The 13,572-nt window shown below is 49.9% G+C and overlaps 1 protein-coding gene across 3 annotated transcripts; it reads left to right on the top strand.

Annotated features, from left to right (window-relative positions):
- Positions 1–5,273: 5,273 nt before the first annotated feature.
- TBX22 (T-box transcription factor 22) lies at positions 5,274–12,718 on the top strand. Of its 3 annotated transcripts, none has more exons than XM_032124255.1 (8): positions 5,274–5,601; positions 5,699–5,822; positions 6,146–6,247; positions 6,456–6,630; positions 6,841–7,005; positions 7,142–7,206; positions 7,287–7,372; positions 8,294–10,038. In XM_032124255.1, the coding sequence occupies exons 1-8, from the start codon at positions 5,466–5,468 to the stop codon at positions 8,371–8,373; spliced, it is 933 nt and encodes a 310-aa protein (XP_031980146.1). In that variant the 5' UTR covers positions 5,274–5,465; the 3' UTR covers positions 8,374–10,038. The 3 variants fall into 3 exon arrangements, with proteins under 3 accessions (XP_031980146.1, XP_031980144.1, XP_031980145.1); XM_032124253.1 differs by having other exon boundaries at positions 5,277–5,601; positions 9,946–12,718; XM_032124254.1 differs by lacking the exon at positions 8,294–10,038 and adding an exon at positions 10,090–12,718 and having other exon boundaries at positions 5,279–5,601.
- Positions 12,719–13,572: the final 854 nt, after the last annotated feature.

The raw sequence follows: 13,572 nt of genomic DNA, 5'->3' as shown, positions 1-13,572 counted from the left end.
AAAAGCCGCGTTAAAAATGTTCCTGGCAGCACAGAGATGAGAAATCCTGCTTTTCCAGAAAGAATTTGGAGGTTGCAGTGAGGTATCTCACAGAAGGTCCTGTTACATCACGCTGGAGGTCCTGGAGAAACTCAGCGGGGCATCAGCCACAGCTGGAGGAAGGTTCTTGTGGGGACAGGTCCTGTTGTAGTCTCATCCTTACCCCACCCCACACGGGCATTATCGACCCTTCCTTGACTTCCCTGCTTGTGGGGGTGAACACCACCCACCCCTCTCTCATCCTGAAGTGATCTGAGTGCCCTAATTTGATTTAACTCTCCCCAAATGCTGTCTGTATTGTTTTTACTTCACTGAATCATTTCCTTCAGGTTTAATCCTGTTCCCTGCGCAGACTCTGGGGGGGGTTATGTATAAAATAACATAACAGAGATTTATTTTAATTTATCTTTAACTAATGCAGCGCACATGGAGGTGAAGAACCTCCTTAGGAGGTCAAGCAAGAAACTTCAGCACTGGTTGGCCACCACCATAAACTGCTCATTTCTTGCTCAGATCTGTCATTTTTGCCATGGAATAAATTCAGGATTGTGCTGTGGACAAGGACATCTTGCCATCACCTCCTGGTTTGGATGGAGTCGGCCCAGAGGTGCCACAGCCCAGCAGGGATGGAGAGAGGACACAGTCACGGAAGAGCAGAGGTTCTTCAAAGTTCATGAGGGGCAAAATAATCATGGGATGAAATTAAAGCTGTGCTGGGGAATGGGACATTTGAGAATGTCAGGGAAAACAATCTCCTGAGTGCTGTTTTATGCTACCACGGGTGTTTTCTGCCAAGAATTCGTCAGCCTTCAGCAGTTTCTGTTTGAAAGATTTTGAGGAAAAAGAAATATTTGTTAATCTGTTAATGACTAATTAGTTAATGGCTCCTGTGAAACGGTGGTTACGTTTACAAAAATTCAAGTTGATTATTGGCACTTGCAGGTCCTGTAGAACCCAACCTGGTGTTGTTCCAGCCCCCAGAAGGGTCACTCAGCTGCCTCACATCCTCTCCATTGCAGCCTCTTCAGGGCATTTAGAAACTGTTTAATTCCAGCTCTTACACCCTCCCATGACAAACCTCCCATCCCTGTGTGGATCAGGGCAGCTGTTTGTGGCACTGCCTCATCCCTAAGTTTAGTTTTTTTCTTCCAAGGAAAGGACATTATTTGCACATTGGAATATTGGCTATTTGCTTGCATTTCTCAGTGCAGGTGTGACAGATGTGAGGCAGCACGTTCAGTTATTTTTATCATGTATTTATGTGTTAGATTTTGGTTGCCCAGAGAAGCTGTGACTGCCCCTGGATCCCTGGAAGTGTCCAAGGCCAGGTTGGATGGGGCTTGGAGCAACCTGGGATAGTGGAAGGTGCCCCTGCCCATGGCAGGGGTGGAATGAGTTGGGCTTTAAGGTCCCTTCCAACCCAAACCATTCTGGGATTCTTTGATTTACAAGTGAATAGCTTTGGATCTAAAAATCCCATTCTTTATTTGCTGGTAGCAGTAAGGCTAGGAAAGCAGGAAATAAAGGAAACTGGAGTAGTAAGTTAGCAGCATGTACACAAAGGATTAAACCACTCCTAAAATGCTTTTTTACAGGAGAGGAAAGGTTTTTAAAGGGCAGATGGTGCCACCAAGGCTGGGGTGGGAAGAGCAAACAGAGACATGGGATCAGCCCAGGATTCTCTGCTTTGCTCCCTCTGGCTGCATCCCTGTGACAGAAGAGCAGCTTCACCACCCAAAATATTGCTCAGAATGTGTCCCACCTCACGTACACCCAGCAGGAAGAGAGATGCACCCACACCCAGTTGTAAACTTGACTACTCATCATTTTATTAAACACTGGAGAAGCAATGGCTGAGGCTCTTCTGGGAGCCAGGGTTTGAGTAACGGTGCTGCATCCCTCTGAGCACAGACTGGAGGGCTGGAAACCAGCATTTTCCCAAATATTAAATGAATAAATATTTTCTTGCTAATGATTTATGGAGTAGAGAATCAACAATCCTTGAGTTTATCCCGATCAATCCTTGAATTTATCCATTAGAACCAAAAATATCATGCACCAAATTTATAATTGCAGCTCTGTATAAATTGATGGTGGAGTGGAGATATAAAAGAGATAAGTATTGGATGCATAATTGAGTTCAGGTGATATTAAAATATTACCCCTAAGCCAAAAGGAAGGTTTGGTTTGGTTTGTTGGTTTTTTTTCTTTAGTTTTGGTAAATGCAAAGCAAATCTTGGCAAAATCGAGCACAGCTTGAAAACAACTCAATATCCTAAAATCTGCCCCAAAAGTGGCTGGGCAAGGCCGTGTTTGGAGGTTACCTGAGTGCTTTCACACATTAAGGGACAGTATTAAAAGATCATTTCCAAGTTAAGCAAACATTTCTGGCATATTGTCTAACACTTGCTTCAAAATTAACTTAGTTATTCTGAACTTTATGCCAACTGATTATTTGCTGGACTCTCTGATGACGGTAATTCAGGACATTCCATCCCATAATTCCATAAAGACAATAAGATTACAAAGCCCAAGCAGGCTCTGAGTCAGCCTTTGACAGATTAAAGCTCTCCAAGTCCCCTGAAAACCCCTCTCTGACACATTAATTTGACCTAAACCCTCAAAATGTTCCTGATTATATCATCTCAATCGGGCTTGATTTTTGTTTTATTTTTCAGTGTAGGAAATTAAAAAGGCTCGGTTGATCCCCAGCCAAGTTCTTGAAATGTGTTGCAATGCTGAGGAAATCAAAGATTACTCGAAGTACTTTTTAATAATATGTCATGTCAGCAGAGATAAAGGTTCACACTCAGTGCCCTCAGCTGGCTTCCATCAGCGCTGGCCAGGACCCGCCGGTCACCTTGAAATCATGAGCTTATACTCTTCTAATTATGAACATGTTCATAAAATTTGATTAATTTCTCTTTGTAAGAAGAATTAAATCTGCATAGTTGGGGCTGATCCTGCCTGGAAGGAAGAGGTAACCCCAAATTCCCCTCCCCTGCCCTGTTCTCCATCCATTCCTTGCCACAAGGGATCATAGAATGCTTTGGGTTTGAAGGGATCTGAAGGAACATCTAATTCCAACCCTCCTGCCATGGACAGGGAACCATTACCTGTGAAATGACATTCCAGAGGATGGGCAGTAGGTTGGACATTACCCCATAGAGTCATCGGGCAGGAGCACCTGGACATTCCTGTAGGAAACAAAACCACATCAGAGGCCACTGCTGATGGAGATCCATGGAAGCGTGGAGCAACACAGGGCCAAACCCAGCTGGAATTCAGATTACAACTATCAGACTTTGGGAAGCTGGGATACCAACTTTCCACTCCCCAGTCAGGCTGCAGGCATGAACCACACCAGAGCTGGGTCTGGAGGAAGGTCAGCAGCTGGAGAAGGAGGTGACTTCCAACCAGATACCCAGGCTGGATGTTTAGCTTGGGTTTTTGGCAGCTGTATCTGCACCCATTCACTTCCTCTGAGGTGTTTTCCCTGGTCAAATCCCTGTCCCAGTGAGATATGCCAGGAATCTGCTGTGTAAATGTGTGCTAAAAAAAGGTATAAATGGTTATAAATGCATAAAAATGTGTATTAACATCAATGAGCAACACCCACCCTGACCTGAGTAAGGCGCGTCCTTGGGATGCGGATTTGAGGGCAAAGATGTGAGTCCGGGACAATAAAAATACACATTTGGGAACAAATACTGGCACAGAGAGGCCATGGCTGCCCCATCCCTCTAAGCATCCAAAGCCAGGCTGGACGGGGCTTGGAGCAGCCTGGGATAGTGGGAGGTGTCCCTGCCCATAGCAGGGGTGGAACAAGATGAGATTTAAGGTCCCTTCCAACCCAAACCATTCCATGCTCTTCACAAAGAAAACCTGCTGCCAGCCCAGAGTTTGGGAATGAGTGCACCAGGACACCGACTCTAAAAAACAGAACAAGAAAGCCTGAAAAGTGAAACATTTGGATGTACCAGGAATTCCCTGGGACTCAGGGAGCACCTGGAAGCAGAGCATGGAACGCTGCACCCCATCCCCTGCCTGTCCCAAAGCCACAGCACCCCGTGGCAGCTCCCCCCTCCTCAACCTGCTTTCTCAGCTGGCCTGTGAATTTTATCCCTTTCCGCATTTTTTTCCCGTTAAGGCTCATCTGTCCCGGCTGACCTCCCCGGTGCAGGGAAAGGCTGCGGGGCCGGAGGTGTACAGGGGATGGGGGGTGGACACCCCCCTGCTCAGTGGGGACACTCCCCCTTCCCCAAAACCCACCTGAGCCCCGGAATCCCCTTTGCTGCCGGCTCTGGGGAGGGTTCCCGGATGGAAAATAAATCAGCGCGGGGGTTCCAGCCTGGGCAGGGCGGGGAGGTCCCCGGCGCGGGGGTGAAAATGCCGCGCAGCGCTTTCCCTGCGCACCTGAGGGTCCCGGCTGGAGCCCCCCAGCCTCGACCTTGCCCTGCCCAGCCGCGCAGGAGTTTCCCGGGACTCTCCGAGTGCAAAACGGAGATTTCTGCCCCTAATTCAGCGCAGCTGCCGCGGGTGGCGGGGCCGCGCTTTGAAGCGGAGCCGGGGCGGAGGGGGCGGTGGAGCGGGCGGGGCTGCCTTAAAAAACACCACAAAAACAACCAAACAAACAAAAAGCAAAGGAAAAACGGGAGACAAAGCCGGAACCCCTGCCCGGCGCTGTCATAGCCCAAGGGTGGCACCGGCTCTGTCGTACCGGGGGCACCGGAGGGGCCGCGTGTGACCGGCCCGTGGGGGCAGCCCGGCGGGTCCAGAGGCGGGGCACGGCTCCCTTCTCTTGTATCCCCCTTTCCCCCTTTTTCTTTTACTTTTCTCCCCCTTTTATTTCTCTTTTCCTGCCTTTTCCTTTCTTTTTCCACCCTTTTCTCTTTTTTGTTCTCCTTCTTTTTTGTTAATCTTTCCCCTTTCTCTCTCCCCCCCCGCCCCCCCCCCTTCTTTTTTCTTTTTTCTTCTTCCTTTTTGCGCTGGTTCTGGTTAAACGTTATTTGCACTTTTGTTGGAAAAGTGGCCCCTAGTGTGCAATTATGTCAAATTTCTTTGAGTTTTACAATTTAATGGAGAACAGTAACTCTTTTATTGATCCTAGACGGGGCCGGCTCCTCTTCCCCCTCTCCCCCCCACGCTTGTGGCTCTCCCCTCCCTCCCCCTCCAACCCCCCCGTTACTCCCATGAAATGTCACTCAATGTTTCTTATGCTCCCACCAGTTTCCAAAACAAACAGAGGAGGCTGCAGCCGTCTATTGACTCAGTTGGATGCAAGAGGATCTCGCCGTGGCCACTGCCCCCCGACGGGAGCCGTGCGGCGGCCGGGCGAGGGGCGCTGGGTGCCGGCCGGGATGGAGCCGCCGCCGCCCGCCTGAGCCCCGCTGCCGCCCGGGGGGACCGCTGGCAGCCCGGGGGGGATGGCGCTCAGCTCCCGGGCTCACGCCTTCTCGGTGGAAGCCCTGGTGGGACGCTCGGCCAAGAGGAAGGTGCCGGAGGGTCGCGATGAGGAGCCCGGCCCCGGCTGCCGGCCGGGTCTCAGAGCCCCGGAGGCGGGTGGGTACCGGAGGGAGCCCGGCGCGGCGGGGAGCGAGGGCCGCCCCCTGCCCCGGGAGCCTGCCGAGCCGCCCCCTGCCCTTTGTGTTCTCCGCAGAGAAGCGGCCCAAGGCTGGTGCCGAGAGCCGGGCGGGCGGGGTGCAGGTGGAGCTGCAGGGCTCCGAGCTCTGGAGGAGATTCCACGACATCGGCACCGAGATGATCATCACCAAGGCCGGCAGGTACCGGCCGGCCCCCGCCGCCTCGCTCGGGCTTTGCTTTTCCGTTTTGGTTTTCTTATTTTCTTCCTTTAATTTTTTTTTTTTTTTTTTTTTTTTGTTGGGGGGGGGGGGTGATGTTGTTTCTTGGATTTGGTTTTGTTTTGTTTAGTTTTGTTGTCTGGGCCCTTTCTGTTCTGATGGGATATTTCACTTAGTTTCCCCCTTTTCCCGCTATTTTCGTTGAGTTCGATTTTCCTTCCTCGCGCCGCCCGTTTGTAGTTTCGCAGCCTCTTTTTGCCCCGTGAGCGGCAGCTCTCGCTCAGCCTCTGCCCCTGTGCCCGCAGGAGGATGTTCCCGTCGGTCCGGGTGAAGGTGAAGGGCCTGGAGCCGCTGCAGCAATATTACATCGCCATCGATGTCGTGCCCGTGGACTCCAAAAGATACAGGTACGGGGGGGACCGGCGGGGACCCTCACGCCCACGCGGGACCCCTCCTGCGCTGCTTGCCGCGATCTGCGCTCCGGCCCGGTCCGAGTGGGATACGGGCGTTCACACAGGGATGCTGGGGGGGCCCGCACGCACCTATAGAATCTATAGGTGTGGGGGGCAGGCGGGGACAGGCTCCCGCCGCCTGACGCGGCCCGGCGTGGGCCAGGTACGTCTATCACAGCTCGCAGTGGATGGTGGCGGGGAACACGGACCACTCCTGCATCACCCCGCGCCTCTACATCCACCCCGACTCTCCCTGCTCGGGGGAGACCTGGATGAGGCAAATCATCAGCTTCGACCGAGTGAAGCTCACCAACAACGAGATGGACGACAAGGGGCACGTAGGTGTGGGGCAGCCCCGCCGGGGGGGCCGGGGAGGGGCAGAGCATCGCCCCGGGGTGCGGAGCATCACTCGGAGGGCAGCGCCGGGAAGGAGGGGGCCGGTCCCTCCTGCCCCGGGGCTCAGGGCTGGGTTCCTCCTGAGCCTCGCCTCGGGTTTTCTTCCTGCCCTTGTTCCTCCGGGGGGCTCAGCCGCCTGTCCTCCCGCACAGATCATCCTGCAGTCCATGCACAAGTACAAGCCCCGCGTCCACGTTATCGCCCAGGATTCTCGCTTCGATCTAGCGCAGATCCAGTCGCTGCCGGCCGAGGGGGTGCAGACCTTCTCCTTCCAGGAGACCGAGTTCACCACCGTCACGGCCTACCAGAACCAGCAGGTACCGGGAGCCGGGGTCGGGGGGATGGAGAGCCGCGGCGGTACCGGGGATCGGGGGCACGGAGAGCCCCGACGGCCGCGGCCGCCGGTCCCAGCCCGCCCCGCTCCCCAGTGGGCCCTTCGCTTTCATCCTGCAGATCACGAAGCTGAAGATCGACAGGAATCCCTTCGCGAAAGGTTTTCGGGACCCCGGCAGGAACAGGTAAGGGCCGGGGCCGCCCAGCCGCCGCCCCCCGCGCCCGCCGGCCCCGCGGCTGCGTTCATCGCGCTCTCGCCCCGCAGGGGGGTCCTGGACGGGCTCCTGGAGACCTACCCGTGGAGAACCCCCCTCGCCCTGGACTTCAAGGCTTTCGGCGCAGACAGCCAGGGTAAGTAAATCCCGCTCGCTGCCTCTCCCGGCCTCACGCCCGGAGCTCCTCGGGGAGCTCAAACCATCAAAGATAACGAGGTGCGTCCAGAAAACGAATCCCTGCATTTTGGGGGAGTTAATTCCGCGTGGGTTTGGACGAAATTCCTGTGAAAATGGATGTGAGAAGCCGGGAAGAACAGGGTGAGGGCGCGGGCTGCTCCAGCCCCCCGCTGAAACCAGAGTTAGACGGGCAGAAAAAAATATCTGAGCATGCAGGAGGCTAATTTGGAGTCGGGTTGTTCCGGCTTTGATCCTGTTACACTAATTGCTTCCAACCGGATTGGGAACATCAATTACAAACGTGGTAGCGGTGACCGCCCGTGTTTTCTGTAGCGGCGGCTTCTGCAGCGACAAATGCGATATGCAACAGAAAATAAAATTATCTGATATTTAGGATGCAGCAGTCGCACAGAAATGCAGGGAAGAGGAGGAAAATATTCAGGGAAAATGCTCTCCTTCATCCTGACAAGTGCAATCGGTCCTTTACAGCCTTTTCCCAGAAAAGCGGCTTCAGAAAGTAATATTTGAAAACAGATTATTCACAGCGTCGAAGGGAAAAAACCGACAGCTCGTTTGCACTTTGGAGCGCTCCAAGTTGGGTTTAAAGTCGCGAGTTAAACTCTCGTTTATGTCAGGAACTCTTCAAAGGCTTGGGATACACAAAGTCACCCCTGTGTCTGCCGGGAAATGCTGCAAAAATCACAGCAAAAATTCATGTTCGGCAGGCATAGAAATCAGGGCACAAAGAAATCAGATTCGGGAGAAATTAAGAGGTTTATCAGCTGTAAAGAGATCTAAAGTTATTAATTATAATTGCCATTAGTAGTAGTACTGGTTTTATTAGTATTTTTAATAGGTTTTTTATTAATTTGATTTTTAGAAAATATCTTATGCAAAAAGCCCCTTTTGAACCCGTTTGCCGGGGGAGAGGAGGTGGTGGATGAGCTGCATGAGGAATGAAACAACAGCAACTGCAATGTTAAAGATCCTAAAGTATTATTGTACATATAATATTAGAGCTACCTGGGATTTAAATTTTTTTTTTTCTTGTTTAATGTATCTGGTATTTTTCTTCAGGGTGAAATTACTGGACTGATATAAATATAACAAATCTCCAATTCCACTCCTAATAAAATATATTTCTGAAGAAATGCCATAAAACTGAAATCCCAAAGCTCTAAACCAAGGAGGTAAATTAAAAGAAATTATGATCAGCACGCTGAAGAAAGAATTGGCCATAAAACTTTTATTTTTAAGCCAAATAGAAAGGGCAGAAAACATCTGCTCATTGATCTGCTCTGTCCTTTCTGCTGCAATCCCCATTCCCAAACCTGGTCTGGAATTTGGATGATATTATTGCTTGGGATACCGTGGAGCAGATACTGACCCTGCCTTGCTCTGCTGTCTCCAACCATGTAGGGCTTCACTTGCTGCCTCATACACAAATATCGGCTCAATCCCACATTTTACATGACCCAAAGTCCCTGAGCCTTGAAGGACATCAGGATATGTCCAGGGATGAGGACTGGATCCTGCCCTGCTGATGTCAGGACTGAAGCAGCCACTGTCATCAGCAGGGAAGGGTGAGACCTTCACGCCGCAAAACCTTCCCGGATTATTGTGATCAAGGGCTGACCTGTGAGAGGCTCTGCTTGTTGGGAGCTTGGAAATTAATTTCCACAGCATCCAAAATCTTTGTGGTTTAAGATTTTTTTAAGATTTGCTATACCAGCAGATGTGGTTCAGTTTTACAGTTGATTTCAGGTTGCTGGTTGCGTGTAAAGGCGGATCAGATACCAGCCAGGCATTTTATTGCTCGGAATTGAGTGTAAATAGTAGCCCAAAAAGATACACGTTCTCTTATATCTTTTCCCAGTGATTTTTGGTAAGAAATTAAAATAAAGAGTGGGGGGAAACCCCTCTGGAAGAATTTGGTAATGAATGTGCAGCAGACATTTGGCTCTCCACAGGCGGGAGGTGAAACCAGCATCTGTGTAGCACCAGGGCCGGCTGCTCCTGAGCACCATTCCCACCTTGGAGCAGCCATCCCATCCCTGCTGCATTTTTACTCCTTGGGGTTGCTTTTTTCCCGAGTCCTGAAAGTGTTCATTCATCCCTTCCAGCAAGGAGGACGTTCACATGGCATGTGAGTTTGAATTTCTGGAGACACCGATAGCATTCAGGGGAATGTTTCAAATTGCTTGGGAAGCCAAGTGAAATGAGTCAATTCCTGTGAGCAGGAAGGTACAAAAAAATTCTCCATCAGGCTGAATATGCTTTTTTGTTCTTATATCCAAGGGGGAAAGGCTGTCTGGAATTTGCATGAAAAGTAGGGAGCCTGAAATAGCAATGGTATGTGTGTATAGCAGGGGAGGGTTATCGGTCGTGCAGCCAGGTACGGATCCAGGTGTGTGTGGAGCTGGATTTACCATGATCCCAGCCCAAGTAATGGGATTAGACATGTGGAACATGGTTCTTAGACAAATACCAGGTAACAATAACCATTTATGGATAGATCTTCCCATTTTCCAGGAGCTGGTCTTTGGAGCGCGTTCGTGCTTGGGTGGACACAGGCAGCATGGAGACCTGGAGAGGGAGCAGGACTCCTCCAAGGATTGCTGACTGGCTGTGGACACCAGTTAGCCCAGCCTGGATGGTTTCTATTTTCCTTTCCAGGTGGGAGCTCCAGCTCTTCTCCAGTGGCCTCCAGCGGTGGGACCCCCTCTCCTCTGAACCCCCTGCTGTCTCCATCCTGCTCCCCTCCCACGCTGCACTTGCCTGCGAGTAACCTGGGTGTGTCGTGCCCCGAGAGCTTCCTGCACCCCCTCAACGTGCCCCTCTACTACAAGATCTGCCCCACGAGCTTCTTGAGACAACAGGCGCTCCTCTTTCCGAGCCACGAAAAACTGGGAGCCACCAACCCGCATCTTCTACCCCACTTCATGGTGGATATGCCCAAACTGTCTTCCCTGAAAAATGCCAAAGCCGAAGACTTAAACACTCAGTGCCTACAAGCCCCTGGTTCTGCTGGTCAAATGCTGTATGGATTACATGCATCTGGAAACATTTTCCCATCAAGTCCCATTGCTCGGGAAGCACTTAATTGTTCTTTACATCCTCCATATGGCGTGTATGGTTATAACTTCTCTGTGCCATCCAGACTGATGAATGCAGCAGGGCATTTCAAAGTGAGTGACAGCATTCCGGCTGCTTTGAGGGACGGCAGATGCAATCACTCCAACTGGCACCCCACAATTAACCACTGCCTTTAGTGGGATCAGAGAATATTTCTGAGTGTTGCTATGTAAAGCAAGTCCTTCCTTCCTTCATACCCAGGGGCTTGTTAGCTATTGACTCTGAAACTCTGCATGGTACAGGAGCGGGATGGGCAGGCATTTAATCCTTTTATTTGTGGACGGAAGTGTTGTGTTATTGGGAGGGTGGAGGGTCTGAGATGACCCTTTTGGCCACATTTATGTAACAGCTGTAGGTTATGAGCAAACTGTCAGTCACCTTTTTACTATTTGCACTCTCAAGTGGGGACGTTGATGTCTGTATTTCTACAAATGTGTTTTCTTTCTCTCGCTTGCCTTTAGTTAGCTCAGAGCCCTGGGGAGCTGCTGCTCACCCACTCGTGTTTTATCCCGAATTTCAAAGGGACTGTCCAGGACCTGGACTTGGCAAAGGAGCCACATCTGGCCAAGCACTCGAGCATGTTCTTAAGTTCCCTTGGCTCTAATGGGTCCTAATTAATGACATGAAAGTCCTTCATTTTCCAGGACCCAAGTGCTGCCGTTATCAGGGTGGGGACATAAATCCAAGTATCTTAAATCCAAGTATCTGCTGCCAGGGTAAAGAAAGGCAGGAAGAAAGATGGATGGGGTGAGAAGCTGGAGGGGTGCCCCAGAGCCCTCTTTTCCATGCCCTGTGGTCCAGTGGCACCAGCTTTGATGGCGTGGTGGGAAGGACAGGGATGGGGTCACACATCTCTCCCATGTGAGATGGATCCAGGCCGGGGCCACGGAGGATACATCTTGGAGAGTTGTGTGGGACGAAACACTCCCAGGAGCCCTGCAGGACCGTCCTCTGACCCAGAGCTCTCAGCCCAAAGAGATGCAGAAGATCCACGTGGGATCTCATCCAGCCTGTGCCCGAGGGAAGGGCAGGGATGCTCCCAGTTCAGTCTGACGGAGAACACGGATCCTTTACAGAGAATTATAACTCAACAGGCCCTGGAATATGAGATTTTCAATTCCTTCCAAAAGTCCTGTTTGTTTTCTTGTAACCTGTGGATATTCTTGTTATTCCTATAAATAATCTCCAGCTCGCAAGGGCACCATGTAACTCACAATAAATCAGGACACAGGTTTTATTCTTTATTTGGTCAATGTTCAGTCTCTACCTAAAGTCAAATTTATCACTTGATAGATGGCAGAGATTGGAAAATAAGGCTTGGCTGGGACTAGCCCCATTTTGGGATTAATCCTGTATTTTCAAACACAACACACAATATAGAGGGATTAGGCACAGGTTTAAGAATCAAAACTGGTAGCAGAGTTTTGACGTTATTTTCATTCTTAACAGACAACAAATTCAGAACAAAACAAGCAGTATCAAAAGCTGCTCAAATATCAAAATTTACACTTTTACTTTCATGAGACTTTGATAATATTCAGACAACATTGATTTCCCTAATTTTTCTGCTTTGGGTGTTCACAGAGTCCCCAGTGATGCCAGTATGAAATGGGTGGTTGTGATAAATGGTCTGTACAACTGTAAAAATGAACAAGCCTGCTTTCTTGGGCTGTTTCTTAGCAGTTAATCTCACTATTTTTATTAAAAAAAAAAAAAAAAGAAAAAGGAATTTTTCCTACGGGAGTCCTTATTTCCAACATTGGTGATGACTGAATCCCTGTGGCAAGTCCACTGCTAGCCCTGGACAGGCTCTGTCCAGCTGAGTGACCACGACCCAGCCCCTACATGTGGTTGTACTCCTGGAGAGCTGGAAGGTTCTTCCTGATCAGTCACGGATTTGTGCAATGGGGAACTTCCAATTTTCCAAATATTTGCGGTTGCATAAGATATTCCAGAGTTGCTGGCCATGAGCTGTAATCCAGTAAATCAGAGTTTGGTTAAAAATGTGACTGATAGTGACTGGGAGAGATAATTTTGGTGCAGTGATTTGCTCCACCAGGAATGATGCTCAGCTGATTCCAGCAGAATTAAGCTGGATTTCAAAGCGCCTCCGTGGGTCCCGTAGGATCCCAGGTTTCACCATCCTCCCTCATGGCAGCCACATGGAAAACACTCCCAGAGCCTGGTCCCTGCAAGGTCTGAGTGTGTCCCAGGGGTGTCACACTTTGGGAGGGTGCTCATCAGGCAGATCCAGAAATACCAATTTGTCCGTATGAGAGGTTGGCAGAGTGTGAGAGAGGCTGCTTGATCCGGGTTATTTGAGGCTTATTTCCGTTTCCTTTGCCTTCATCTCCTGGTTTTATCCTTTCAAAAATCACTGCAAGAAACAAAAAGGATGTTGGTGGTGTTTTCAGGCAGTCGTAGCTCTCTGTCCTGTGCCACCATGGCCACCTCAGACCGGACCAAGCTTCCTGGCCCTTCTGGCATAGGAATGTTTTCCATATCCACAATGGTGACTCAGCTGATTCACTTGCACTATCAAATAGATGAGTTTGCCTGTATATTAAAATAAATGTGCCCCAAAAAGCAGATAACCTGCATCTATACTCTCAGGGTCCTTTGTAAAACAGCCACTGGTGGGAGGTGATTGGCAGAACTCAAGAGAATAAATCAGATTAATAAATATGATTTATTGAACGTGAAACTTGGCCAGTCGAGGTCGATATTTCAAGCAGGCCCATGTGCCTGTCAATACAATCACATCATGTGCTGCTTTGTATTTCCTGCCACAAACATTATTGGAAAACTCTGGCAATTTCAAAGTTCACAATTCTTTGGGCTTCATGGGCAAATAGAAACATCACCTCAGGACTACAGTGCTATTTTTAAATGGGAACAGGGAGATAAAAATCAAAGGGGTTTTTTTAATGGTTAAACTTGCTGAACAATCTCAGCTATTAGTCATTTGACCTTTCCCAAGAGGAGTCTGAAGTTATTGGGGAATATCTGAGCCTGTTTATAGCA

The sequence above is a fragment of the Corvus moneduloides genome, chromosome 14, assembly GCF_009650955.1.
Source record: "Corvus moneduloides isolate bCorMon1 chromosome 14, bCorMon1.pri, whole genome shotgun sequence".
NCBI classification, from domain to species: Eukaryota; Metazoa; Chordata; class Aves; order Passeriformes; family Corvidae; genus Corvus; species Corvus moneduloides.
This window is presented reverse-complemented; position numbering and strand designations above follow the sequence as displayed.